Below are 27,142 nucleotides of genomic sequence, written 5' to 3'. Positions count from 1 at the left end.
AGTGTAAATACTGAGTGAATCAAAGACTAAATTTCATCCTTTAAAATGAAAAGCAATGACATATCACCTCTGTAAATGAGGCCACAGAATTCAAAGAAAGCTTTTAAATTACCTGTATGGGATCTGAAATGACTAACTGTTGTCTTCCAAAGTTTCCCCAAAAATCACTTTAAAATCTTGTTTTAAATGCCTAATTTCTCTTAGAAATAAAATATATTTATAGGTTGTTTTAATCTCACTAGATTTTATAGTTTCTGCTTGTTTTCTTCTCATTTAATAAAACCAGAATGAAAATTTTGACCAAGCAATTAATTAACTGAAAAGTCTTACCACCCAAAAAGTTTCAAAATCTTAATATAATCAACCAACTATGTTCTTGTGGTTTCTAAAAAAAATTGTTAATTTAAAATCTAAGGATCCCTGTATTGCCAATAGAAGACTATAGCAATCTTTTTTATTTTTAGAATATTCTCTGTAGGACCTACTTTTGCATCCCTAAAATGTAAACCAGCCTTTACTATAAATGAATACATAAGATGCTTAATATATATAAACTTGATTATATCTCACTTGATTATTATTGGCTCCTACGGGGTAATTCGTTTGCTCACTAATTCTGCCACACTCTCTTCATTCAAGTTTTTAAAGCCACATTTATCAAAGGTAATTCTCCAAACTTAATGTTTAACAAGTATCTTCTCATGAGTATATCCATTTTATGTGTTCTTCTCATCCAAGGAATGGGTAACTTCATAGTATTACTAAAATCCCTCTTTAAAGTATATTGATAACGCACCTTTGACACAGTTCTTGAGTTTGGGAAAACCCTAATATTTGCATTATTAATGTCCCCTTTGAAAATGCAGTGATATCAAAGTTCGTTTTTATGACCTATAAACAGAACGGAGGTTTGCACAATTCTGAATTATAAATTAATACTAAAATGCAAAACTTGTCCAAATAGCTTAAGATTGCTGCCTCAATAAAAGAAAAAGAAACACTATGCTATTACTGGACTCTGTCTCACACATAAAACATTCATCAGGAAGACAGGTTTAAATTGATGGTGTACAATTTCTCCAGGACCAAGCCTAATAAAAGCCCTCATCCATGGAAGCCCAATGGCCAACGTCACCAGTGGGAGTTATTTCTAAAGAATCACTAAAAACAACAACAACGAAACAAAACTCTGAATAGTTTTCCATATGGGTCCGTTAACGGAGAAGGGCTCCTTCATTCTATTTTTGAGACAAAAACAGGAGCAAACAAAAGGATCAGCAGCATGAACAAATGCAGCAAGCGATTTTAAGGGGTGATAAAAAAGCTAGAGTATTTCCTATTTTAAAATATTAATATAAACATGTCACACAACATGGAGATATCAATAGCAAGATCTCCTTTGCTCCTTGCTGTAGCCTTTTGTGAGGGCTTTAATGCCTCAAGACTCATAACTATAGCCAAGAAAATAAGTCAAGAGTAAATCTGAGCTTAGAGAAGAATGCAGGCCAATATACCAAAGGAGAGTTCTGATATGTGTTGTTGTTGTCCAAGCCTTTTGCTACCAATCCAAGAAAACAAAAAAGATGAAGTCTGGGCAACTGGAGAAGGAAAGTATTTGCTATTTTATAAGGTGTCTGAATGTGGCCATAGATTATGCTAAACTAGATATTTTTTGAATTATATTTTTAGCTCAATATATAGCTCTAAAGCAGGGTTCAGTTTTGGTGTGCTTTACACTGAAATGATTATAAACAGATGGGGTGGAAATGGTATTAAACATTTACTCTTCGACTATCCTTTTAATAGAAAACTAAAATTGATAGTATTTATTAAAATGAACAGTGCCACAAAACAGAAATGTATATAGAAAGCACTGAACCACAAACTTTCAGCGTATCAGGCATAAACTAGCATAGCATAAATATGGTCATAACATTGAAACATTTCAATCTGTTTCTGCAGTTTAAAACATAGCTGTGTCATGTTCATAAACTTTCACCTCCACTTTAATTAGATTTGCCTAACATAAAATGAACAAATCAGCAGAGTCAAGATAAATTCTCAAAAGGCTCAGGCCAACATGAAAGGTTTAAGCTTAGTATCAGTAAACTCTTAGAATACTTAAAAATAAAACATAATAAAACTTAACATATATAGATACATGAAACAGTGCAGTAAGAACTTCAGACAAGGGCAGTGCATTTCTGGTTTAAGGAAACCGTACTTGTAGCTTAATTATAACAAACTAACATCTATCCTAAATGATGGTTTAATGGGATATCCAGCACTTGATACACATTTAATATGTATGTTGAAAAACCAATTCAACAGTAATGATACTGTATCAGTAACAAAGACCTACTTTATTTCTATATTGCACATACTTTTACTGTCTACTGTTAAAAGTTACTTCTTAATGTAAATATCAGAGGATTATACTATAATCCTTGTAAAAATATTTACCTTGAATAAATATTCAGATTTTCCTTTTTTGACAAACCAGAATGAGAATGAATTCAGCTTTGTTAATCCAAAGCTATTTTAAAGAGAATGGCACAGGTGTTGGAAATAGCATGTTAATCACAAAATTCTTGGTTTATCAACCATTTCAGTTTTGAAAAATATTTCTGCATTTGGAGTGTTTAAAAGTCTGATCTTTTTTAAAACTAACAAATATTCCCTAAAGAGATTAATCATATCCTTAACTGGTCTGGAGCACTGTTTGGAAAGTAGACACAGAAAAAATTTTAGGATTAAATGGCATATAACACAAATGGCATTAAATAGGTCACCTGTTTCACATAAAATAAAATGACTAGCACCTCCTTTCTGCTCCCAAAGTAGAGAGGCCTAACAGGCCACATGAAACATGAGTAACTACAGTAAGTTTCATTCATAAAGTATTGAGAAATCCACTATATTAGAGGGTTCTCACATCTAAAGCCTTACGTTCAAGGCTTCAGTTCACTGTGTAAAAGTGAACTGAAGGGCCAAGGGAGAGAGAGGTGGGATTCAGGTCCTGGAAGGTCCTTATTTATGCAGGTTGTGGGGAGACTTTTCAGGGACTCTCCTGCATTCCATCCTCAGTTTCCAGTTCTGCCAACTGCCTCCTAAGTACATTTACTTTTGCCTGTAATTCCTTGTTATATTCAATGATGTTAACCATTTCTTCATATGCTTCATCCAAATACTTGGAGGATCTGTTCCAACGTAGGAAAATACCTATTGAATCCAGTAAAGGAAGACAGAAGGCAAAAAAATACATACAATGGATTAACATTATTCCATATATGATATATTCTTTTTTTTTTAACAATTCGCTTCTATATTTCATTATACTCTGAAATAGGCAAGCATCTTGAGGTACTGAAAGTGTAACTAAATACACTAAAACATCACTATTTCTTTGTACATAATTTTCATTCTTCAAACCCCCCACAAAATTATGAAATGAATTAAAACACTATTCTCTGATATATCCAGGATTATAAGTAAGCTGGTAACTTACAATGCCATAAATTTTCCAGTTCCACAATATAAATCTTTTTTTTTTTCAATTATAGAACTTTACTCAGACCTGTAGGACCTTATAAATGTATAAAATCACTTTCACTACAAAAGTGACACTTAAGGCAACAGCAGAACCATAAACATTGTTATTTAAAAACCTAAACTTCCCAACAAACAAAAGCTTAGGACCAGATGGCTTCACAGGTGAATTCTACCAAACATTTGGAGAAGAGTTAATACTTATTCTCTTCAAACTACTCCAAAAAGTTGAAGTAGAAGGAATGTTTCTAAACTCATTCCATGATGCCAGCATTACCCTGATACCAAAACCAAATAAACACAGCGAAAAAAAAGAAAATTGTAGCCCAATAACCCAGATGAAACTAGATGCAACAATCCTGAACAAAATATCAGCAAACTGAATTCAACAATACCTGAAAAGCACCATACACCATCAAGCAGGATTTATTCTAGGGATGCCACCATGGCTCAATACCCACAAATCAACACAATATACCACATTAACAAAACCAAGGATAAAACCAAGTGATCATCTCAACAGATGCAGACAAAGCATTTGATAAAATTCAATAGTCATTTATGATTAAAAACTCACAACAAACTGGGTATAAAGGCCATGTATGACAAACCAATAGCTAACACACACAACAGTGAAAAGCTGAAAGCTTTTCCTCCAGATCACAAATAAGATAAGGAGGCCTACTCTTACTAACACTTTTATTCAACACAGTATTGGAGATCCTGGCCCAGAAATCAGACAAGAAAAAGATATAAAAGGCTCTCAAATTGGAAAAAAAAAGTAAAACTGCCACTATCTACAGATGACATAATACTATATATAAAAAATCCTGAAGACTCCACCAAAAAACTATTGAAACTAGTAAATTCAGTAAAGTTGAAGGATATAAAATACACACAAACCCACATTTTTATATAGTAATAATGAACTACCAGAGAAATTAAGTTAAAAAAATTCCATTTATAGTTGCATAAAAAAACCTATGAATAGGAGGAAGATCTTTCACCAAAGAGGTAAAAGAACTAAGACACTGATATACTGAAGACAGCACAAATAAATGGGAAGATATACCATGCTCATGGACTGGAAAATATTGTTAAAATGCCCATACTACTCCAAGTATCTCCAGATTCAATGCAATCCCTATCAAAAGGCATTTTTCACAGAAATAGAACAAATAATCCTAAAATCTGTATGAAAACACATAAGACCCCAAATAGCCAAAGCAATCTTGAGAAAAGAACGAAGCTGGAGGTATCACCTTCCCTGATATATATTACAAAGCTACAGTGACCAAAACAATATGTTAACAGCACAAAAACAGACACATAGATCAACAAAACAGAAGAGAGTCCAGCAATAAGCACCTACTTACACAGTCAACTCTTCAATAAAGGAGGCAAGAATATACAGTGGAGAAAAGACGGTCTCTTCAATAAATGATGCTGGGAAAACTGGACAGCTACATGCAAAACAATGTACTGGACCACTTTCTTATATCATATCAAAAATAAACTCACAATGGATTCAAGATTTAAAGGTAAGAACAGAAGTGATAAAACTCCTAGAGGAAAGCATAGGCAGTATTTTTTTGACATAAGTTTTAGCAGGAATTTTTTGGATATGTCTCCTCAGGCAAAGTCTAACAAAGCCAAAAATGAACAAATGGGACATCTGACTAGAAAGCTTTTATTTATTTATTTATTTATTTATAAAAGATTTTATTTATTTATTTGACAGACAGAGACATTGAGAGAGGGAATACAAGCAGGCGGAGTGGGAGAGGGAGAAGCAGGCTTCCTGCTGAGCAGGGAGTCGGATGTAGGCCTTAAGCCAGGACCCCGGGCTCATGACCTGAGCCAAAGGCAGACTTAATGACTGAGCCACCCAGGTGCCCCAGACTAGAAAGGGAAAGCTTTTTTTTTTTTTAAATTTTTTTTTTTTAAGATTTTATTTATTTATTTGACAGAGAGAGAGAGAGAAAGAGAGAGACATAGCACAAGCAGGGGGAGCAACAGGCAGAGGGAGAGGGAGAAGCAGTCTCCCCACTGAGCAGGAAGCCCGAAGTGGGGCTGTCCCAGGATCCCGGGATCATGACCTAAGCCGAAGGCAGCTGCTTAACAAATGAGCCACCCAGGTGCCCCATGACTAAAAAGCTTTTAAACAATGAAGGAAACCATCAACAAAACAAAAGGCAACCTACTGAATGGTTATTTTCAAATGATATAACTGATAAAGGGTTACTATAAAATATATAAAGGAATCACTTAATTCAACATAAAAGAATCCAATTTAAAAAAAAGGTGTATGACTAGAATAGACATTTCTCCAAAAAAGACATATAGATGGCTAAGAGACACACAAAAAGATGCTCAAAATCACAAATTATCAGGGTAGAATGCAAATAAAAACCACAATGAGATATTAGCTCACACCTGTCAGAATGGCAAAAAGACAAGAAATAACAACCACTGGCAAGGATGCAGAGAAAAGGGAAACCTCATGCACTGTTGGTGGGAATGCAAAATTGTGTAGCCAATATGAAAAGCAGTATGGAGATTCCTCAGAATATTAAACATAAACTACTATATGATCTAGCATTTCGACTTCTGGGTATTTATCCAAAGAAAATGAAGACACAAATTCCAAAAGAATGCCACCCTTATGTTAACTGCAGCATTATTTATGATAGCCAAGGTATGGAAGCAACCTAAGTATCCACCAACAGATGAATGGGTAAAGAAGATGTGGTATATATACACCACAATGGAATACTATCCAGTCATAAAAAAGAATGACATCTTTCTATTTGCAACAACAATATGAGTCCAGATGGTATTACGCCAAGCGAAATAAGTCAGGTAGAGAATAATAAATACCACATGATTTCACTTAGATGTGGAATCGAAAAATGAAAACCAAAACAAACAAACAAAAGAAAATAGAACCACACTCACAGATACAGAGAACAATTTGATAGTTGCCACAGGGGAGGGAGATGGGGTGATGGACAAAATAGGAGAGGATTAAAAGGCACAAACTTCTAGTTATAAATAAAACATGGGGATGCAATATATTGGAGTTAATAACAGTGTAACAACTTTGTATGGTGACAGGCTGTAGCTAGACTTACCATGATGATCACTGTGTAATGTATGTAAATGTTGAATCACTATGTTGTACACCCGAAACTAATTATATGTCAACTACACTTCAATCAAGGAAAATAATAAAAACCTAAACTTCAGTGCTCTGTCTCTTAAGAGGTGCTCTTTTAATTCTACAGGCACGTCCTTCTTTTCCCAATAATTATCCTTTTATTACAGACTAAAAGGAAACATTTCCTCATCTGCACAGATCTACATTAACTGTGCCATCCCAACATCATGGGTTAATTTTCCCAATAATTATCCTTTTATTATAGACTAAAAGGAAACATTTCCTCATCTGCACACATCTATATTAACTGTGCCATCCCAACATCATGGGTTAAAGACATTCAAATAAGGAGGTACAAAAACTTTCCAGGCAGTAATATGTCAGTAGCTGGTAAGTTCATAAAGGTTTTACGATTCTTTACAAACACTTTCTATAAACCAATCTGCCAGAACCATAAAGTTACTCTCCATCAGAAAGGGAAAACAGAAACATAGCTTGAAGACTGGACTTCGTGAATTTTTCCATTATATGAGTCTGTGTTTGAAATCCTGTTCTACAATTCAGGAATGACTTAACACTAATGGTTACCTGTGATGTAAACATAAACAGAAGAGAGACATCTTAAGGTCAAAGAGTAATCTCGTTATACAACCCATATACCCACTATGAGAATATTTTACCTTGCACAGAATTTCTTCCATTTCTAAGCTGGGGCACTAAACACATACGGAAACTCTGTTCTTAATGGAATGGTAGGAATTCATTCATGTAACAAGATTTCCTCCAATCACTTCATCTCTAAACTCTCAATGAGGTTTGGTAAAAATTAGTTTAATCATCCCTTAGGCCATCCAACTCCAATTATGGCTTTTCTCCCAAGTAGCTAGTCTCTTACTTTATATATTAAACATGACAGTGGCTTCTAGGTAAACTGTCCCAGAAATCTTTAACAAAAAGTTTGGATGTAATGTCTCACTGAAGAGCTCACTGATCCTGCACAGGTGACTGTCTACAACAACTGAGAAAGTAGGCAAAGAGAAGTTCTGAGCAGCCAGAAATTTCCAAGCACTAAAGCTCAGACTCCAAGAATCTGGAGACTATCTGAGGCTGCTTTCTCACAGCTCTAACTTGGGAACACCTCAACAGATAAGATTAGAAGCATAAACCGAGGAGGAAGGAAGGCAGCTAATGACAGCTATGTCAAGAGGAATGAGAGGTGAGAGCGGACATCCAGACAAGTGACAGAGACCCAGTCTCAAACTGAGAGAGCAAAGCAATCTGAGGCCCTTTTACAGTTAAAGGGCAGTTTCCCACATATGAATTGCCCTTGTGGGCATAACATATTAAAACGTGGTATAATAACTGACATTTGTGGCAATTCAGTTCAATTACCAAACAGCTAGCATTCCTTGTGTGTAGGCTTTGTGCTGTTTAATACAAAGATGAGGGGTGCCTGGGTGGCTCAGTCAGTTAAGCCTCTGACTCTTGGTTGAGATCATGATCTTGGGGTCCTGGAATCAAGCGCTGTGCTGGGCTCAGTACAAGAGTGTGCTTGAGATTCTCTCTCTCCCTTTTCCTCTGTCCCTCCCCCTGCTCATGCTCTCTTTCCTCAAATAGATAAATGAATCTTTCAAAAATACAAAGATGAATAAAGATGTACTTATTACCTTCAAAATGATTAAAAAGAAATGGCATTTTGTAATCTTTGTTTAACGGATGGCTAATATATTTTAGATTTTGGTTAAATTTTTAAAAACAAGCTTTGGTATTTATGGAGATAAATTTCAGGAGTCTGAAAATTTAATGTAGGTTAAATACCTTCTTTAGAATGGACTGGAAAATTAAGTGTGAATTATTGTTCCCATGAACAATGAGATATGTACATCAGTGCATAGATAACATTATGTATGTTTATAGAACCTTACCAGAATAACTGGTTCATTAACGCTTCAATTGCATTTAGCAAAGTAAACTTTCCTAATGGCTATTTAATAAAGGAAACAGAAACCATCTGCTTGGAGCTTAAAATTTATTCCTATCCCAACTACCTACAAACTTTTTTACACATGTACTTTCCCTAATACCCATGAGAATGAGAATACCCAAAGGGGGAAAAAGATCCAAAAACAAGAAGTGTTGGCAAGGACGTGGAGAACTTGAAACCGTTGCGCACTGTTGGTGGAACTGTAAAATGGTGCAACTGTTATGGAAAATGGTATGGTGGTTCCTCAAAAATTAAACAGAATTATCATATGATCCAACAATTCCACTTCTGGGTACATAACCCAAAAAATCAAAAGCAGTGTCTTGAAGAGATATTTGTGCATCTGTGTGTCAACAGGTAGAAGCAACCCAAGTGCCCATCAGTAGTGTAAGAATGGGTAAAAAAAAAATGTGATAAACCCATATGATGGCAAACTATTCAACCTTAGACATTCTGACACAGGCTACAATATGGATGACTCTTGAGGACATCATGTTAAGTAAAAGAAGTCAGTCACAAAAAGACAAATACTGTATGATCTCGCTCATATGAGGTATCTAGAGTTGTCAAACTCATAGACACAGAAAGCAGAAAGGTAGTTACCAGGGGCAATGGGAAGTTGTTTAGTGAGTAGAGAGTTTCAAATTTGCAAGAAGAAAAGTTCTGGAGGCCTGTTTTGTAACAACAGGAATATACTTGACAAGAATGAACTGTATACCTAAACATGGTTAAGTTGGTAAATTTTAGTCACAATTAAAAATCGTCATGTATCTTCCTACCTAGGGAAAATGTCCACTATTAACAGCAGTATCCATCGAATAACCACTGTTTATTTCTGAAATGGGGGCTGAACAAAACAAGTGTGACTAGATAACACATGTGAAAGAGAGAACCATGTCCACACTGAGAAAAAAAGAGCAGTCACACACAGCTCTGAGTATCAGGTCCACTCACCATCTTCAAATATTAACAACAGCGGGTACTCAGAGGCAGTTCAGAGAGGATCCTTGACTATCAACAAAAAGTCTGCAAAAGATGCACAGCTTACCTTCCCATAGCTGAAGACTCTGTGGAGCGACTGAAGGCCAGATGACAAGATTGTTGGCTTCAAAGAGAGGATTGGCGAACTTACTCAGTTCACCAGGCCGATTGACCCAAGACCACAGAGACATCGTTTTCTGCTGCAGCTTCAACTTAGATCTGATTAAGGAAGAAAATTGCCATTAAAGCAATTACATGGTAACAATCATCATTAAATGCTCCTCCCCAGAGGACAGTTTCTTCTCTGTGTATATTAAAACTTTTAACTGATGAATAAAATGTTGTAGAATAACAATATTTGTCAGAAAATCCAACCAGCATTATAACTCTCAGTAATAAAACAAGGATAAAACCAGAATCTGGTCATGTTAGGCATAGTGTTAAACAATAACCCAGAGAACAGAATGTTACTATATACAACTCCTTTACTGTATCTGGAACTGTGTTTTATTTTTTAAAGATTTTATTTATTTAGTTGATAGAGAGCGAGAGCATGCATCAATACAAGCATGGGGAGAAGCAGAATCCCCTCTTAAGCAGGAAACCTCACATGGGGCTTGATCTCAGGACCCTGAGATCATGACCTGACCCAAAGGCAGACACTTAACTGAGCCACCCAGGCACCCCGGCACTGTATTTTAATTTAAAATAACTAAATATAAAAATAACTTTCTTTTTTTGTTTTGGAAAAGTCTAGAATGCAAAGAACAAAGATTAGAGACATATTAAAAATGGAGGTTGAGTCAAATCTCAAAGCCTAAAATGTTTTAGAGACTTAGCTTCTAGGACAAATAGATTACATGTACATAAAATGCAGATGAACTGTCAAAGAATAAAAATGAATATATCTTGATGTAAATACAGATACGATCTACATTTATATACAATGAACAGCCTTCATAAGAATAACCCTGGAGTGCCTGCGTGGCTCAGCTTGTTAAGCAAACTGCCTTCGGCTCAGGTCATGATCCCAGGGTCCTGGGATGGAGTCCCACGTTAGGCTCCCAGCTCCATGGTGAGTCTGTTTCTCCCTCTGACCTTCTCCCCTCTCATGCTCTCTCTCACTCTGTCTCTTTCTCTCTCAAATAAATAAATAAAATTAAAAAAACAAAACAAAACACCTGGAATTCTGTAACACTCTTTTATCATAGAATAAACTCACAGGGATGGAAAGTGAACTGGTACATTTTCAAAAAAAAAAAAATTTTTTTTTTAAGAAGAACTGAAAGATAATTTGTGGTAAACCTTACATCAACCAAAAAGAGAATATATTCAATTTTCACAGAGTTCTACTCAAGTTGAAATTTTGCTATAAAATTGGTTTTGTCTCAGGAATTACTAGATTATTAGTTCATTATGCACATCCTTTTTATGCTAGCAATAAAAAGAATCCACATAACCAAAGAACCCCCCATGTAGTACTGCAATTTAATTGCTAGGATAGCAAGTCCTATACTATGTCCCCAGGAACCAGGCATGGCGAGGATAGGAAACCACCATATCCACTGCTCCTGCAGTAAGTGGTTTGGCCCTGCCACCCAAGCCTATCACTAGCCAGTCACTGAAGTTTTCCCACCTGAGCCCACCCCATACAGCTTCAGAATCCTTCTCAATCAGCCCTACTGATAGGATCTACCAAATGGCAATCAGAATGTGAGATAAAATGCTACCGTGATCCCTTTATTAAAGGCTAGTTCTGGGGGTATAAGTAAACATAACATCAAAAAGCAGTCCATAGTCAAACATGTTATTTAAATGCTGAATTAAAGTTATAAATGTTGCTTTACTGAAGAGTGTCTTTAAGCCTTTAACAATTATTTCGTGACTTTTTGAGAGGGGACTACATTATACCACATTACCCAAATTTAACCAAGTAAACCACCAATTCTCCTCCTCCCCCATAAGAGTATAGTCCAGGGGTTAAGTTGAATATGTTTTAAGAAATGGCAGGATTAGGAATGCCTGGGTGGCTCAGCTGGTTAAGCATCTGACTTTTGATTTCAGCTCAGGTCATGATCTCAGGGTTGGGAGATCAAAATCCACATCAGGCTCTAATGCTAAATGCAGAGCCTGCTTAAGATTCTCACTCTTCCTCTCCCTCTGCCTCTCCCCATAGCTCCCGTGTGTGTGCACCCCGCCTCCCCCCATATTCTCTCTTAAAAAAAGAGAAAAGAAATGGCAGGATAAGATACTAGATTTCTAACACATTTAAGTGCCATGAAGCATTACCTTTGTGATGATTATTTGTATGTAATCTTTTTTTAAAATTTAGATTCAATTAGCAAACATATAGTACATCTTTAGTTTCAAATGTAGTGTTCAATAATTCATCAGTTGCCTATAACCCCCAGTACTCATCACATCTCTATATGTAATTTTCAATCTAAAAAACAAATAAACCAAAACCAAAATAACACAGCAAAGCCTTGACATGTACAATTTTGTTTTGTTCAGCATTTTAAAAGCATATCTGACCAAGAATCCTTTTTGGTGTAATATCTTTTAATTGCTTGGAATTAGTGAAATTGTTAATACGTTAAATTTTACATGCGGACTTGCAACTGCTAAAGGTTACCAATTATCTCTCCTTTTCTTAAGGATCAGATGACATAGAGCATGAAGTACTTGGTGTCACATTTAGTAGAATCAAAGTGCCAGCCAGAGTACTACTGTGGCTCTGGGTCAAAGTGCCATCAGTGGTTAGGTTCTAGGCTCGTGGCTAAGCAGGTGATAGAAAATTCAAGGAAGAATGAATGAATTTAAATGCCTATTATGTGACAAGTATTATGCTGGTTTTCATATATGTGTTATTCTATCCTCACTGTAACCCAGGGTCTCAGAGATTAAGTTTTGCCTGTAAAAGGAGCAAAAACAGATTCAGAGAAGTCATATGGCTAGTAAGTGCTATAGTGGAGATTCAAACTCAAATATTCTAATTTCAAGACCTGAATATTTTCCATGAAACTACATTGTAGAGAATGAGGAAGGAGCTGATCACAGTAAAAAGAAAGGTACCTAAAGTTTCTCAGAGCGTAGTTCAAAACGTTGCATGTAGGTGTGGAACTTCTGGAACAATAGGATTCGGATAGCTACATATCTCCTCCAAAAAGTAAAGAAAAGAGTGGCAAAAACAGTCAAAATAAATACTTTCACAACTCTGGAAATTAACAAAAGGCTTGTGACAATCTGAGGAACACTCCTTCAAGAAAAACTAACCTCTGAAAGAACAGTATTCCGACCATTTTAACTTGGCCAATGCCAACATCCTTTCCCCAGCTCTGCAGTATCACTGCAAACCAGCAGCCTTATTGCCAATAGAGGGGCAAACCAGCCTTGGAGCTCCTCAAATAATACTACCCTCAGAGCATCTCAATATTTCACAGTGTCTTCCAGCTCCCTGGTAAAGCCTCCTTTGTAGGGTGTTGTGGTTATTTGACTTGACTCACAGTTTTCTCAGAGGGAAAAGCCCTATTCCCCAGGATATTTGTCAAAAACACTTGGGGGGGAGGGGACAAAACAAAGGAACAAATAAACAATGAGCCAGAACTATTTAACCTCACAGTTGCTATGAACTAACTACCTGAGCATTGAAGTCATGTCTAACACACATATAGGGCGCCCCTCAGCAAAGGAGGTAAGAATTAGTCATTCAGAAAGTAGAGAATCTAACTTCCAGATTTGCCATATTATATTATCTAAAACATCAGTTTTCAAAAAAAGCAAATTACAACACACATAAAGAAACAGGAATGTGTGGCCAATACTCAGGGGGAAAAAAAGAAATTGTCCCTTGGGAGAGGCAGAACATATTGAACTTACTAGACAAAGACTTTACTTTATTTAGGATTTTTATTTATTTATTTGGGAGCAAGCAAGAGAGTGAGCACAAGTGGGGGGAGGGGCAGAAGGAGAGGGAGAAGCAGACTCCCTGCTAAGCAGAAAGCCCACGAGGGGGTGGTTCTCAGGATGCCAGGCCTCTGGGATCATGACCTGAGCTGAAGGCAGATACTGAACTGACTGAGCTACCCAGGTAATCCCACTAGACAAAGGCTAAATTAGCTATCATAAATGTGTTTGAAGAGCTAAAAAATAAAATGCCTGAAAAATTAAGGAAAGTAGGATAACAATGCTATACCAAATGGACAATGTCAGTAAAGAGGTAAAAGTTATAAAAAGAAATAAACAATTCCTGATTTTAAAGTATAAATGAAATGAAAAAAAATGACCACAGAAGTTCAACAACGGATTTAAGCTGGCAGAAGCACTAGTGAATTTGAAGACAGGTGAATTAAGATTATTAATTTCTGAAGAAAAGAAAGAAAAATTGAAGAAAATTGAAAAGAATCTCCAAAGCTATGGAATACCACCAAATATACCAACATGCACCATGGGAGTTCCAGAAGGAGAAGAGAAAAAGGCAGAAAAAATTGTTTGGAAAATAATGTCTGAAAACTTCTCAAATGTGATTCTACACACCTTGGACAAGCAAGGAACTCCAAGTAGGATAAATTCAGTGTCCACCTGAGACACATCAGTGTCAAAGTGTCAAAAGCCAAAGAAAAACAGTATTGTAAAAGCAACAAGAGAAAAATGACCCATTACATATAGGGGACTCTTAATGAAAATAATGGTTGACTTATCAGAAACCATGAGGCCAGAAGGCAGTGGTATGACATGTTCAGGGCACCTCGTGACAGAGTTGGTTAAGTGTCTAACTCTTGGTTCAGCTTAGGTGGTGATCTGCTGGTCATGAGATTAAGCCCTGTGGCAGGCTCTGTGCTCAGTGTGAGTCTGCTTAAGATTCTCTCTTTCCTTCTGCCTCTGCCCCTCCCCTCCACACACTCTCTCTCTAAAATAAACAATCTTAAAAAAAAAAAAAAGACTATTGATCAAGATGTCCATATCAGCAAAATTATACTTAAAAAATGAAGAAGACCGATGCCAGTAAAAATGACAGAGTCAGCAGCTCCAAATGCCCATCCCTCCAGAGAAACATTGAAAACACAAGTAGAAACTGTTAGAACCTACTTTGTTAGACTTCTGGGAAGTAGAAGTATATGGCACACAACCAAATAAAGAATCAAGGAAAAGGGAGCTTGAAAAACAATAAAAAAGATTAATATTTTTATTTGCTCTTGCCCTACTGTTTCCCTAGTTCACAGAGGTCTTGAAGATGGCAGCCCATGATCTTAGTATGGGACCCTGGTTCCTGGAGCCAGAGGGAATAGAGCAGTCCCCGTTCACAAAGAATTGTGTCTCTCTTCTAACTTGACCAAGGGCTACCTGAAACACTTGTCTTTGTTATGTCTAACTTCGAAATCACCATGGGCAGAAAAGTGATGGGCATTCCTAGAAAACATAAGGTGAATGGACAGCCTGTAGCCATCTGAGTGAAAAGGTTATGGATGAGGGGTACGACAGAGCCCCAAAAGCCCAAGGAAATAGCTTCTTTGGCAAATCAGTGTATTCAAAGTTGTCCATGTATAGTGAGGCTTTGAGAAAGCCATATGCATACCTAAGGCAGGGAACATGCTCAGAAAAGACCCAAGAAGATCCCAAGAAGATCCCAAGATTTTGGCTTTGGCTGATCCCTAGGCTCAGTGAGGGCCAGAAGTTAAGGATGAGGCCTGACTAAGCATTGAAGGAATATTCCAGCACAAAGCCCATCTGTAAAGACTGCAAAAGGATTTTTTCCCCTTTGTCTTGAGTGGTTTTCCCTATCACTTTTCCCCTCCCTCTTTTCCACTCTCTCTTTTGTCTCCAGGCATTCAAGGAAATCACTGTCAAACATTAGCTCCACACAAACAGAAAGAACAGATACTTCAGAAACTACACATGAAAGAAAAATACACTTTACAAAATGTTTAGAAAAGGTCTAAATAAACAAACAGTTACAGCTTACAGCAAGCAATAAATACAAACTCTGAGGATTGGGAAGAATCTGATTTCCAAAGAAATCACATTATAATATTATAATATTTTACATGTCTAGATTTAAAATTACAAATGATGCAAAAAAAAAACATAAGCAAACCTTAAAAATATGGCGCATTCTAGAATGATAGAAATTGTCCCTAAGAAAGCACTGACTTTGCTTTTCCTAGAAGACCTTAGATCAACAGTTTTAAATATGCTCAAAGAGCTAAAAAACAAAACAAAACAAAACCCCAAAAAACTAAGGACAAAGAACGAAAGAAAACCAGGAGAACAATGTCTCAAAACCTAGCCTTTCTCAAAAAACAGACAAAATTATAAAACAGTACCAAATAGAAATCCTGGAATTGAAAAGTACAGTATGTGAAATTAAAAAAAAAAACACACAAAAAAACAACTCACTAGATGGTTTTAATAACAGATCTAAGCAGGCACAAGAATAAGCAAATTTGAAGACAGCTCAACTTAATTTCCCCATTCTGAGGCGAACAAAAAAAGAATAAAGAAAAATGAACCAATAGAGCATAATGGGAATCCTCGAAAGAGAAGAGAGAAAGAATATATAAAGAATTAATGGTCAATTGGTCAATCATACCTCAATACCAACAGAAAAAAATGAACACAAAAAGAACCACATACACAAAAATATTAAGGGCTGAAAACTCCCCAAACTTGATAAAAGATATGAATCTACACATTTAAAAGTTCAACAGGCTCCAGGAAGGATAAAGGCAAAGAGATCTATAAGGAGACACATTACAGTCAAATTGACAAAAGCCAGAAAGAGAGAATCTTAAAAGCAGCAAGAGAGAAGCAACTCCTCATGTAGAAGGATCTTATATCATCCCTCTAAAAGAGATTTCTCATCAGAAACTATGGAGGTTAGAAGGGACAGCAATGACATATCTGAAGTGCTAAAAGGAAAAAAAACAAAAACAAAAACAAAACCATCTACCAAGAACTCTACAACCAGGACCACTATTCTTTAAAAATGAAGGAGAAATTAAGACATTCCCAGATAAATAAAATCTGAGGGAGTTCATTGCTAGAAGACTTGCTCTACAGGAGAAATGCAAAAAGGAATACTTCAAGCTAAAATGAAAGGACACTAGACAGTAACTCAAAGCCGTATGAAGGAATAACTCAGAAGAGATAACTATATATGAAGGTATAAAAGTTATTATTTTATTTTTGACTTGTAAGTCCTCTTTTTATTTCCTACGTAATTTAAAAGACAGATAAAAATAATAATAAACCCATGTCAGTGGGCAAATAAGAATATAATTATATGTAAGAATGTAATTTGTGATAACAACATATTGGGGAGTGGAGCTATGGAAGAGCAAAGTTTTGTATGCCATTGAAGCTGAGTTTGTATTCAATGTAGATAGTTATAAATTTGGGATATCAGTTGAAATCCACCTGGTAACTAGTAAAAAAAAAATTAATACACACAAAATAAGAAGGGAATCACGACAGGACACTATAAAATATCAAACATAAAGGAAGGCAAGTAATGGAGGAGATGAAGAACAAAAGAGGCATAAGACAAATAACATCTCAAACTGGCAGAAATAAGCCATTACTTTTCAGTAATCACTTTAAATATAAATGAAGTAAACTCTCCAATCGAAATGCAGAGGGTGGTAGAATGGACTAAAAAACATGATCCAACTGTATACTGTCTACAAAAGATTCACTTTTGATTCAAAGATGCAAACATTGAAAATAAAAGGATGAAAAAAGATTTTCCATACAAATAGTAACCAAGAGAGAGCTGGAATGGATATATTACATCAGATGAAATAAACTTTAGGACAAAAACTCTTATAAGAGACAAAGAAGGATATTTTAAACTGGAAAAAGAGTCAATCAATCAAGAAGATATAATAATTATAAACATATATGTACCTTGCACCAGAGCCACAAAATACAGGAAGCAAAAACCCACATAATGAAACAGAGAAACAGACAATTCTACAATATAGTTGAGGACTGCAATATCCCACTTCTGACAATGTACTGAACTAGACAATAGACCAATAAAGAAATACACTACTTGAACAAAATGTAAGACAAATATAGAACACTCTGCTCAATGAGATCACAGTACACATTCTTCTCAGGTGTCAATGAAACATTCTTCAGGATAGATATAGGTTAGGCCACAAAACAAACCTCAATAAGTTTTAAAAGACTGAAGTCATACAAGTATCTTCTCCAACTACGACAGCACGCAGTCAGAAATCAATAACAGAAAAAAAAAAACACAGATGAATGAAAATGAAAACACAGTATCTTAATACAACATATGGGGATTCCGTGGAAACAGTGCTCAGATGGTAATCTATAGCAGTAAAAATCTACATTAAAAAAGAACAAAGATGGGGCGCCTGGATGGCTCAGTCAATTATGCATCTGCCTTCGGATGAGGTCATGATCCCAGGGTCCAGGGATCAAGCCCTGCATAGGGCTCCCTCCTCAGCTGGATGTCTGCTTCTCCCTCTCCCACTGGCCCTCAACGCCCTGCCCCACCCCACCCCAGCTCGTGCTCTCTCTCACTCACTCTCTCCTATTCAACTATTTCTCTCTCTCAAATAATAAATACAAACTTAAAAAAAAAGGAACAAAGATCTCACATTAACAACTTTTAAATCAGTAACTTTATACCTTAAGGAACTGGAAAAAGAAGGGCAAATTAAACCAGTGCTAGCCGAAAGAAGGAAAAAAATAAGAGGAGAGAGTAGGTAGATGAAATAGAAAACAAGACAACAGAGACCATCAGTGAAACCAAAGTTGGTTCTCTGAAAAGACCAACAAAACTGTCCTTTAGCTAGAATGAGAAAGGAAAAAAGAGAAGAGGAAACCTTTTGACTATACCCAACTGAGATTACCAGTTAAGTACCTTTAAAGATCATTCTAATAGGAATCTTCTAAATAAACCTATAAACTTGACCTGTCTGGACTGTGAATCAAGGAGACTGTCACTTTGGGCCTGAGGACAGTTTGAAGGGATAACAGACAAAGTCTGGAGCAGGAACAGGAAAACCTGTATTATAGCCCTACTACTGGTGACCAACTGGCTGTGTGTCCCTGGTCAAATCAGTTAACTTTCTGGATATTCCCCTCCCAATCTATAAAACTGGATGGAAGGTGAAGTTGGATTATACGTTAAGGCTTCTTCCAGATGTAAAATTACCGTGATCTTATATGAAGAAATTAACATTTAAAATGGTTACCCAGTTTACTCAAAGCTTTTAAATCAGTGTATGGACTAATTTTAATTTAACAGAACAAAGTCTAGGGCATGTTCTTACCTAGCACTGAACAGGCTCCTAGTAAGAACATACTTCATGTAATTTAATTTATACTAACTGTAACCTCTACCATCTTTTAAGTAACATCAACGTAGGACCAAATTCTGGTCTCTTTCAGGAAGTAACCAAAACCACCACAAGCAGAATGGCCCCCATCCCATGTAAGCAGTGTACCCACCTTTCACTTTCATTGTTGCCCAGAAATGTTCCAAACTGTGAGGCATATGCATGCTCAAAGAGCATGATGAGGAAATTCTCATTAAATTCAAAAGAGCAAGGAAACTGACGAAGTATCTGCCACACACAGTCCAAGAAGAGAAGAAATACAGGTGACTCCCACTTCTGCTTACTAGTACAATAGGCTGACTGTGCACAGCGCTGCTGGAACGGGTGGCCAGCCTAAGACAGAGAAAATGGAAATGTGACAGTCATAGCCTAGTGAGAGCACATTATAGCACACTCTATTAACATGATTTCAAACAACTGCAACAAAACTCTTATTAGATGGAATATCATATAATCTGGATGGTTGCTGTTTAATGATTTCTTGGTTTAAAACAATTTTCAGCAACTGGGGAAAACAACAGGACTTCCAAATATTTAACAAGGCCATGCAGTTGAGGCATAACCATAAAATCTGCAATTATCCTTGGTGAACTCTATAAAATAAAATTGCATAGGTCTCTAATTTGTAGCAAAGTCAAAGAATATAAGGTCTTTAGGTACCAAACAAAAGACAGCTACCACCTTTTTTCTTTCCAAAGCATTGTAGATTATTGTAAGCTACATAAGTGTCACTACTGAATGGAAATAAATATGGGGCTATTACACACCAACTTTATAAGGTCACTCTTATTTTAATTACATATGGAAAAAAGTTATTGTCATGAAAAGATCTTTATAAGTACTTTTATATTAGAGATAAAATTGTTCCTAGTTGCCCTCTTCTCTCCAAAGGAACTGGAAGAGTCTGCCCTCTACTGACTAAAGGAAATTTAAGATCATTTGGCCCTCTGGTCCACCCAGAACCTGGTTACTGACCTTACCCCAAATCACACCCTTCTAGGTATTTCACACACTTGCTTTCCTTTGAGTCCTTATGCTACCTTATCTGACAAAGAAAAAGTCATGAACATTTACCAGTGGCTAATGGTGTTTTGATACCCATCAAAATGGTAATGTAAATCACATTCATTTATTCGTTTGCGCTACATCATGAGGAATGTTGCTGAAGCTATAGATTTTTACCAAATATTTGGGATGGACTTGAACAGAGATATAGGTTAGTTGTCAAGCAGGGTAGACAGACATGGTATACATAATAGCATTAACATATAATAAATCTAAATTTTTACTAGAAGGGCCAGAGATGATTTTTCTCCAGAGATAATTCTACTTTTAAGATCTATCTAAACATTTGTTCTTAATCACAACAATTTACTAAGTTACCCAGTGTATATACATTTTGTAAGTCAACCTCTGACTTGCAGGAGGATCTCAATCTATTTTACAAGGCCTTTTTTCAGTTGTCATTCAGCATTATGTAATGGCACTGCGTTATGTCCTAGGGGTAAAAGAGAAACCATCGGGGCATAGTTCCCCGACCTCAAAGGAGTCACTTTATTTGGGTCTCATTTAGGGAACAAGGTATGAAGACAATGGATTGATCTTTAGCTGTGAAGAAGGTTAAGGTCCCAAAAAAGACTTCATAAGCACAGCGACATTTAGCTGTATCTTAAATAAAGCAGGAGGATGTCACCTGGTGGGACAAGAGGATAGGGTGGAGCCGGAGGAGCAAAAGGCAGAAAGTTCTAGAGCATGTGCCTTATAATACAAGTCCTCATGCCCCCTTCTTGCTTTGTTCATATTTTTTATCTCTACACTAATTTACACTCTTTGTTATTTCCCCTGTAGGTAAACAAAGTACAATTAGTGAGAGTTTGTTAAGGGAATAAAATGCCAAGTGAGCAAAATAAGCAAAGAGAGGCACAAAAGTTGAGAAGCAGTAAAGATTATAAATGTTCACTGTGAGAAAGACAGTTAAACATACCATTTAAGCATTTTAATCAATCAAAATTTCATACATTCTTTCCACTCCTGCAAACTGGGATCACATCAATTATTAGCAGTTCCTGTGCGCACCGAACAGCTTTTCTTACCTGCAGCCACTCTCTTTCTATCAGGGCCTCAAAACCACGGATGGTCCTGCTTCTGGGTTCCAAGATGATCTGGGCCAGGGAGGTAACCTGAAGTGTGGAATCAGTTCCTTCTGTTCCATGAATCAATATGGATGCCCCTTCCCTGATAGGAAAATCCAGAGTACAAACGGGATACTCCCAACATGGTCAATCAACTCCGTTAAAAACAAACATTTATTGAGTACAGTATTTCAAACTCGTGCATTCTGCTCTGTCCAGTAGGATTTAGAGTTGAAATAAGGCACATGAAGAGAGCTTCTCTTAGGAAAGAAATACTATGGGTTTCAAATTTCACATGGCAAGATCCTTTTTAAGTTGTAACAACCTTCATAAAACATTTTAGTTGAATTTTTTCTCCTTTAACAAAATCCAAAAGCAGTCTTTTATCACACATAATAGGTGCTTATTTTTTCTGCCTTAATAGCTGATTAAAGCGCTTCTCATCAAACCTAGAAACATACACTTAAAAGTTATTTTTCTGTATCTCTCTGACCTTGATTCTACCTTTTCACCATTAGCTGACTATTAAGGATGCATTCATAAACTGTAATGTTACAGAGCTAGGAAATAAGACCCGAACCACACTTTCAGAAACATGAAAACAAGAAGAAACATAAAAAAAAAAAATGGCAAAAAACTGTCAATCTAGAAAGCCACTGGCAATGATATTACTATACCATGATACTTAGGAGGAGTCTGGGATACCCTTATTCTAAAGACTATGAAAGAAATATAAAAAACTAAATTAAGTACATCTCCCCTCCTCTTCTTCCAACTCTGATATTGAAATGACAGTGAAGGATATTTCAAGAAAAAGGAGAATAACCTCACCACTTTCTCAAAAGAATTTCAAGTTTGGGGACTATTATTAATTCTCTTCCCATATATCCTTTATGTAGCTATAACAAAAGGTAATTTTTTATGATTTCTTCTTTTATTATAAACATTTTCCCATGTCTCCACATCACCTTTAGAAGTACTGTATTAATGGTTATATAATATTTTATTAGGTGATCAACTAAAATTGGCTTAAATGTCTGAAGAGTTATTTAGGTCATTGCTAATTTTTGTTATACCATACTTAGCTTTTTGTCTTCTATGAAATTATCTGAGAGTACTTAATTTGAAAATAAGACTCCCCGCCATTCACCTATGGTTAGGTTAACAACCTCATTCTTAGGATGAAATCTCATGACTAGGTAGAAGGATAGGAGCAAATATTTAAGACTTCTGATGTATACATTCAATCAATACATCTTAGTTATCTGTGGCATATTTTACATTTAATTCAACTAATTTAATGTCTATTTTTACATTTTGAGTGACTGATTACAAAGGCAGATTTTTATGGAGATATAAATAATAAACCAGTATGTATCAGAAAAGGGACCCAAACCATGGCAAAATAAACCAAAACCTTCAAGTCGTACAAGAATGTGCAAGTCCCTATTTGTTTCTGGTGGCCAGCTGAATCTAAACAAAGGTGGAGCTAAATCCTGTTCTTCACCTTGCCTGGACCTGCAGCATCCCATTAGTATGGCTGCAAATTCAGACAACATGGTGACAAGTGTTCATTATCATTTACAGTTCATAAGAAAACAGAAGCCTCCGTATTCACCATGCAAGGGGAAATCTTTTTTTTTTTTTAATGAATATTGGCATTAATATTTATTATTAGAAGTTTTAATTAATGCTAAAAATTATCATTTTTTAAATTACATTTTATTCTCCATGTGAGTCACATCTATGCATAACCTGCTGGTTTAGACTGTAAGGAGTAATCATCTTGCCACAGTACAAGTTAATTTAATGGTGGGTTAAGTATACAGGAGAAATGCAATAGCTCCCAACATCTTGACCTTATACCAGGTCACGAAGTGGAAGTAAGTAGAATATTTTGATAGGAAAATCATCGAGATACCACCTTACACCAGTTAGAATGGCCAAAATTAGCAAGACAGGAAACAACATGTGTTGGAGAGGATGTGGAGAAAGGGGAACCCTCTTACACTGTTGGTGAGAATGCAAGTTGGTGCAGCCACTTTGGAGAACAGTGTGGAGATTCCTCAAGAAATTAAAAATAGAGCTTCCCTATGACCCTGCAATTGCACTACTGGGCATTTACCCCAAAGATACAGATGTAGTGAAAAGAAGGGCCATCTGTACCCCAATGTTTATAGCAGCAATGGCCATGGTCGCCAAACTATGGAAAGAACCAAGATGCCCTTCAACGGACGAATGGAGAAGGAAGACGTGGTCCATATACACTATGGAGTATTATGCCTCCATCAAAAAGGATGAATACCCAACTTTTGTAGCAACATGGACGGAACTGGAAGAGATTATGCTGAGTGAAATAAGTCAAGCAGAGAGAGTCAATTATCATAGGGTTTCACTTATTTGTGGAGCATAACAAATAGCATGGAGGACAAGGGGAGATGGAGAGGAGAAGGGAGTTGAGGGAAACTGGAAGAGGAGGTGAACCATGAGAGACTATGGACTCTGAAAAACAATCTGAGGGTTCTGAAGGGGTGGGGGGTGGGAGATTAGGGGAACCAGGTGGTGGGTATTGGAGAGGGCACGGATTGCATGGAGCACTGGGTGTGGTGCAAAAAAAATGAATACTGTTACGCTGAAAAAAAAAAATTTAGAAAAATCTTTTAAATACCTTCTTTAATGCTATCAAAATACCGAAGTAGCTTGCAGTTAACCCACTGCCCCAGATCCCATTTTCCATGGTTATTACATGGATGAAGTCTGTGTCTTTTCTGATGATTTTCCTATTAAGGGGAAATCTTTTTAACTTAGGTTATAAATAAACAAAACCCTTCAATACTAACATCTCATCATTCTCATCTCAACACCAAGAATCTCTACCCATTACTGGTTTTGTCATTAACTCATCACATAATCTTAAGCAACCTGTTCTATGATTAATTTCTCACTAACCATAAAAACATTACATACATACTTCCTTAATTTGGAAACATCAATAAAACAAATTATAGTCTCAAGGAAAAGTGCCACCCAACTATGTGTTAGTGATACTTATACCTACCTATTGTTTCAGAGGAATCCCCTTCTTAAAAAGGGCATTCTAAGCTTCTGCAACAACTTACACCAATCCTTTTGCCTCTGTGTTCAAGTCTTCTGCCTTAAGTCTCAAGGATTAGCAACCTTCAACTGAGTGAATAAACTAAAATCACTTCACATACTTCACATCACTGCCCTCAGGTATGCTCAACTTGAGATCCTGATGTAACTACACATATCAAGTCGTTTGTTAATAAGATACCTGAGAAATTAGAAAGAATCATTTTACTGTGTAAAAGAATTACATGTTTCTTTTCACTGATATTTCCAAAGTAAGACGACTGGTTTTGCCCTCTGAGCACAGTTTAAGAAAAGGAAAATTGGTAGATCCACAAGTCAAGGATTTTATAGAAAAAAATAGTTCCTTTAGTACTTAAAAAAAATCTGTATTATTGAAGATGTGTGATGTATGTGGTTCATTATTCGTCAATTAAATACCAGACTCTATGTACATATTTCATCGATAACTGAATGGCAATGACTATCATATGTAGTAATTTATACAATGATCTGAACATAAGGTATAGACTAGGCGCAAACTTTAACACAATATATAAACATAGTCTGGATAAAAGCAAAGTCTAGTTAGTAGTACGTGTCCCATTCCGGAACACTGAAATACACTTTACCTGTCGATACACTGAGCTGCTAGACAAGCAGTTGTAAGAATCTCTTTGATGTGAGTCAGCCAGTTCGAAGCCTCCAATCTACCGAGCCATCGGTCCATGTTATGTGTTTGGTCATTACAAGCTTCTACAAGTTTGATTAAGCTCTCCTGAAGAATGTGATACCTTTAAAAAACAAGAAAAAGTAAAAAAGAAAATGGAAAATACAATGATGAAGGAGAAACCAAGTCAAAACCCCAACCTCCAATATATCCAAGAGGCAAAGTAGCTCAAAACAGTACAAAAATATTTACCTAGTTATACAATAATTTCACAATTAAACATTGAAAAACTAATATTTAAAATGATTGCAAAGAAGCTTAACATGCCTGTCATGGTAAATCATTCCTCAGATGAACAGATTAAACCAGTTCATACAGCTGAATTATCTGACTAGGGAGCGGGCCAGAACACTGCATTTTGTGACAAGTCACGAGGCCACACGACTGACATCCACAATCCTGTTCCCACAGGTCCAACACTAGACACCGGTACCTTTGGCAGGGATGGCCAAGGCGAGCACAGATCCCTTGTTTTATTAGCTCCAACCCCACCCACCCATCCAGAAGCCCTTATAAACCTCTAGCTGTAAGCATAAACAAGAAATATAGGTAGAGGAAATAGTATGTGGGGGAGAGAAGTCTCTAGTCTTCTAACTTAGAAAACTATACTTACCTGTAGCATATCTGATCACTAAGTGTGGTGACCAGTGATCTACAAGTAGAGGAACAGAACTTGCAGTGATGAAATTGCAGAGTTTCATTTAGAGAAAGCATGCTATTTGACTAAAAGTCACTTTTGGGCACCCAAGATTAAGTTTCCTGCTTATCTCACAAAACATGACAGGATATCCCTCCAATTTCTGACTTTAGGTTAATGGGTAGGTTCCTTCGAGAACCTGTGATTTTTAACAGCTAATGGTTCACTCTAAGGCACTTCAAAAAAGAGTCCATTACCGTCTTTAGAGTCTTTTACCTCTCAATAGACTTATGAATCCGCCTCCACTGGGGATAATGAGCTTCTTGTTCAAAGCCGCCACCTTTGGCTCTAGCTTGCTGAGCGACATTTAAAGAGCGGGTGTCAATGATGTAACCTCGTTTTCCTGCCCTGAGGGTAGCATTTATCAGCTTTTCATCTTCTTTGCACCTTCTCCCATTTGTGCCAGTGAGTGGCTGACCACTTCGCATGATTACCTAGAAGCACAATGCAGTTTAAAATTGAAGAGTAGCTGCTTTGAAAGATTCTGAAAACGGAAATGAATTAGCTAGAGGAAGAGTTATCTAAAAAACTGTGTGACTCTTTGAAGATGAATTTGATCCTGAAACAAAGAAATATTTCTATATATTTGCAATAGTTAAAAACTGTAAAACAAAAATAAGCCCTGCACTTTAACAGATTTTCTTCTATCTCAAAAATAATTCCACATAATACAGTATAATTACTAAAAAGATCAAATATTACAATTCACTTAGTCAGTAAATTGTTTACTGGACAAGGCCTTGTAATAGAAGAATAATAGCCTATGTACTGACAAACTTTTGTTTCAACTACATAAAGAGGGTGGCAGGTTTTATCAAGAATTACAGGGATGCCTGGGCTCAGTTGGTTAAGCATCTGTCTTCTTTTAAAAAAAGAATTATAAAGAGAAAAGGCACCCATGGTAAGATAAAAAAGTTTATGCACTATTCTTCTTGTGGGAATCATTTTCATATCTTAAAAACTGTTTGTCTATTATTTATTCTCCTTTGGCCCTCTTTCATCATTTTCAGTATTTATTTATTTATTATTTATTTATTTATTTTTTTAAGATTTTATTTATTTATTTGACAGAGACAGACACAGTGAGAGAGGGAACACAAGCAGGGGGAGGGGCAGAGGAGAAGCAGGCTTCCTGCTGAGCAGGGAGCCCAATGCAGGGCTCGATCCCAGGACACTGGGATCATGACCTGAGCTGAAGGCAGACGCTCAACCAACTGAGCCACCCAGGCGCCCCTCCTTTTCAGTATTTAAAGACTTAGATGTTTCCAAAGATCATTAACTATATATTATAAAAGGTCTGGTTTTAAAACTTTTCTCAAATCAGTATTATATTGGTCTCTTCCCTGGTGAATGGTTTAGTTATTTCCACTTTACCCCATAATACATGCTGTTATCTTAACTACCTTGAAATTTAACAGGATGAAGAAAGATCATCCAGAAGA

At 36.4% G+C, this 27,142-nt stretch overlaps 1 protein-coding gene across 2 annotated transcripts in view; it reads right to left on the bottom strand.

Annotated features, from left to right (window-relative positions):
- Positions 1-31: 31 nt before the first annotated feature.
- The window catches only part of MTMR9 (myotubularin related protein 9), a 53,273-nt gene continuing 26,162 nt past the window's right edge, over positions 32-27,142 (bottom strand). For both annotated transcript variants that reach the window (XM_032855736.1, XM_032855737.1), the window contains 6 exons: positions 25,917-26,134; positions 24,906-25,067; positions 21,145-21,286; positions 19,164-19,384; positions 9,742-9,893; positions 32-3,222 (listed from right to left, as the gene is read on the bottom strand). In XM_032855736.1, coding sequence (XP_032711627.1) covers positions 3,059-3,222; positions 9,742-9,893; positions 19,164-19,384; positions 21,145-21,286; positions 24,906-25,067; positions 25,917-26,134 — 1,059 coding nt within the window. In that variant the 3' untranslated portion in view covers positions 32-3,058. The remainder of the gene's footprint in view (positions 3,223-9,741; positions 9,894-19,163; positions 19,385-21,144; positions 21,287-24,905; positions 25,068-25,916; positions 26,135-27,142) is intronic.

This window comes from Lontra canadensis, unplaced genomic scaffold (genome assembly GCF_010015895.1).
Source record: "Lontra canadensis isolate GAN:19392208 unplaced genomic scaffold, GSC_riverotter_1.0 scaffold10, whole genome shotgun sequence".
NCBI classification, from domain to species: Eukaryota; Metazoa; Chordata; class Mammalia; order Carnivora; family Mustelidae; genus Lontra; species Lontra canadensis.
The sequence above is the reverse complement of the archived record's forward strand: the minus strand, read 5'-3'. Positions and strand labels throughout refer to the sequence as shown.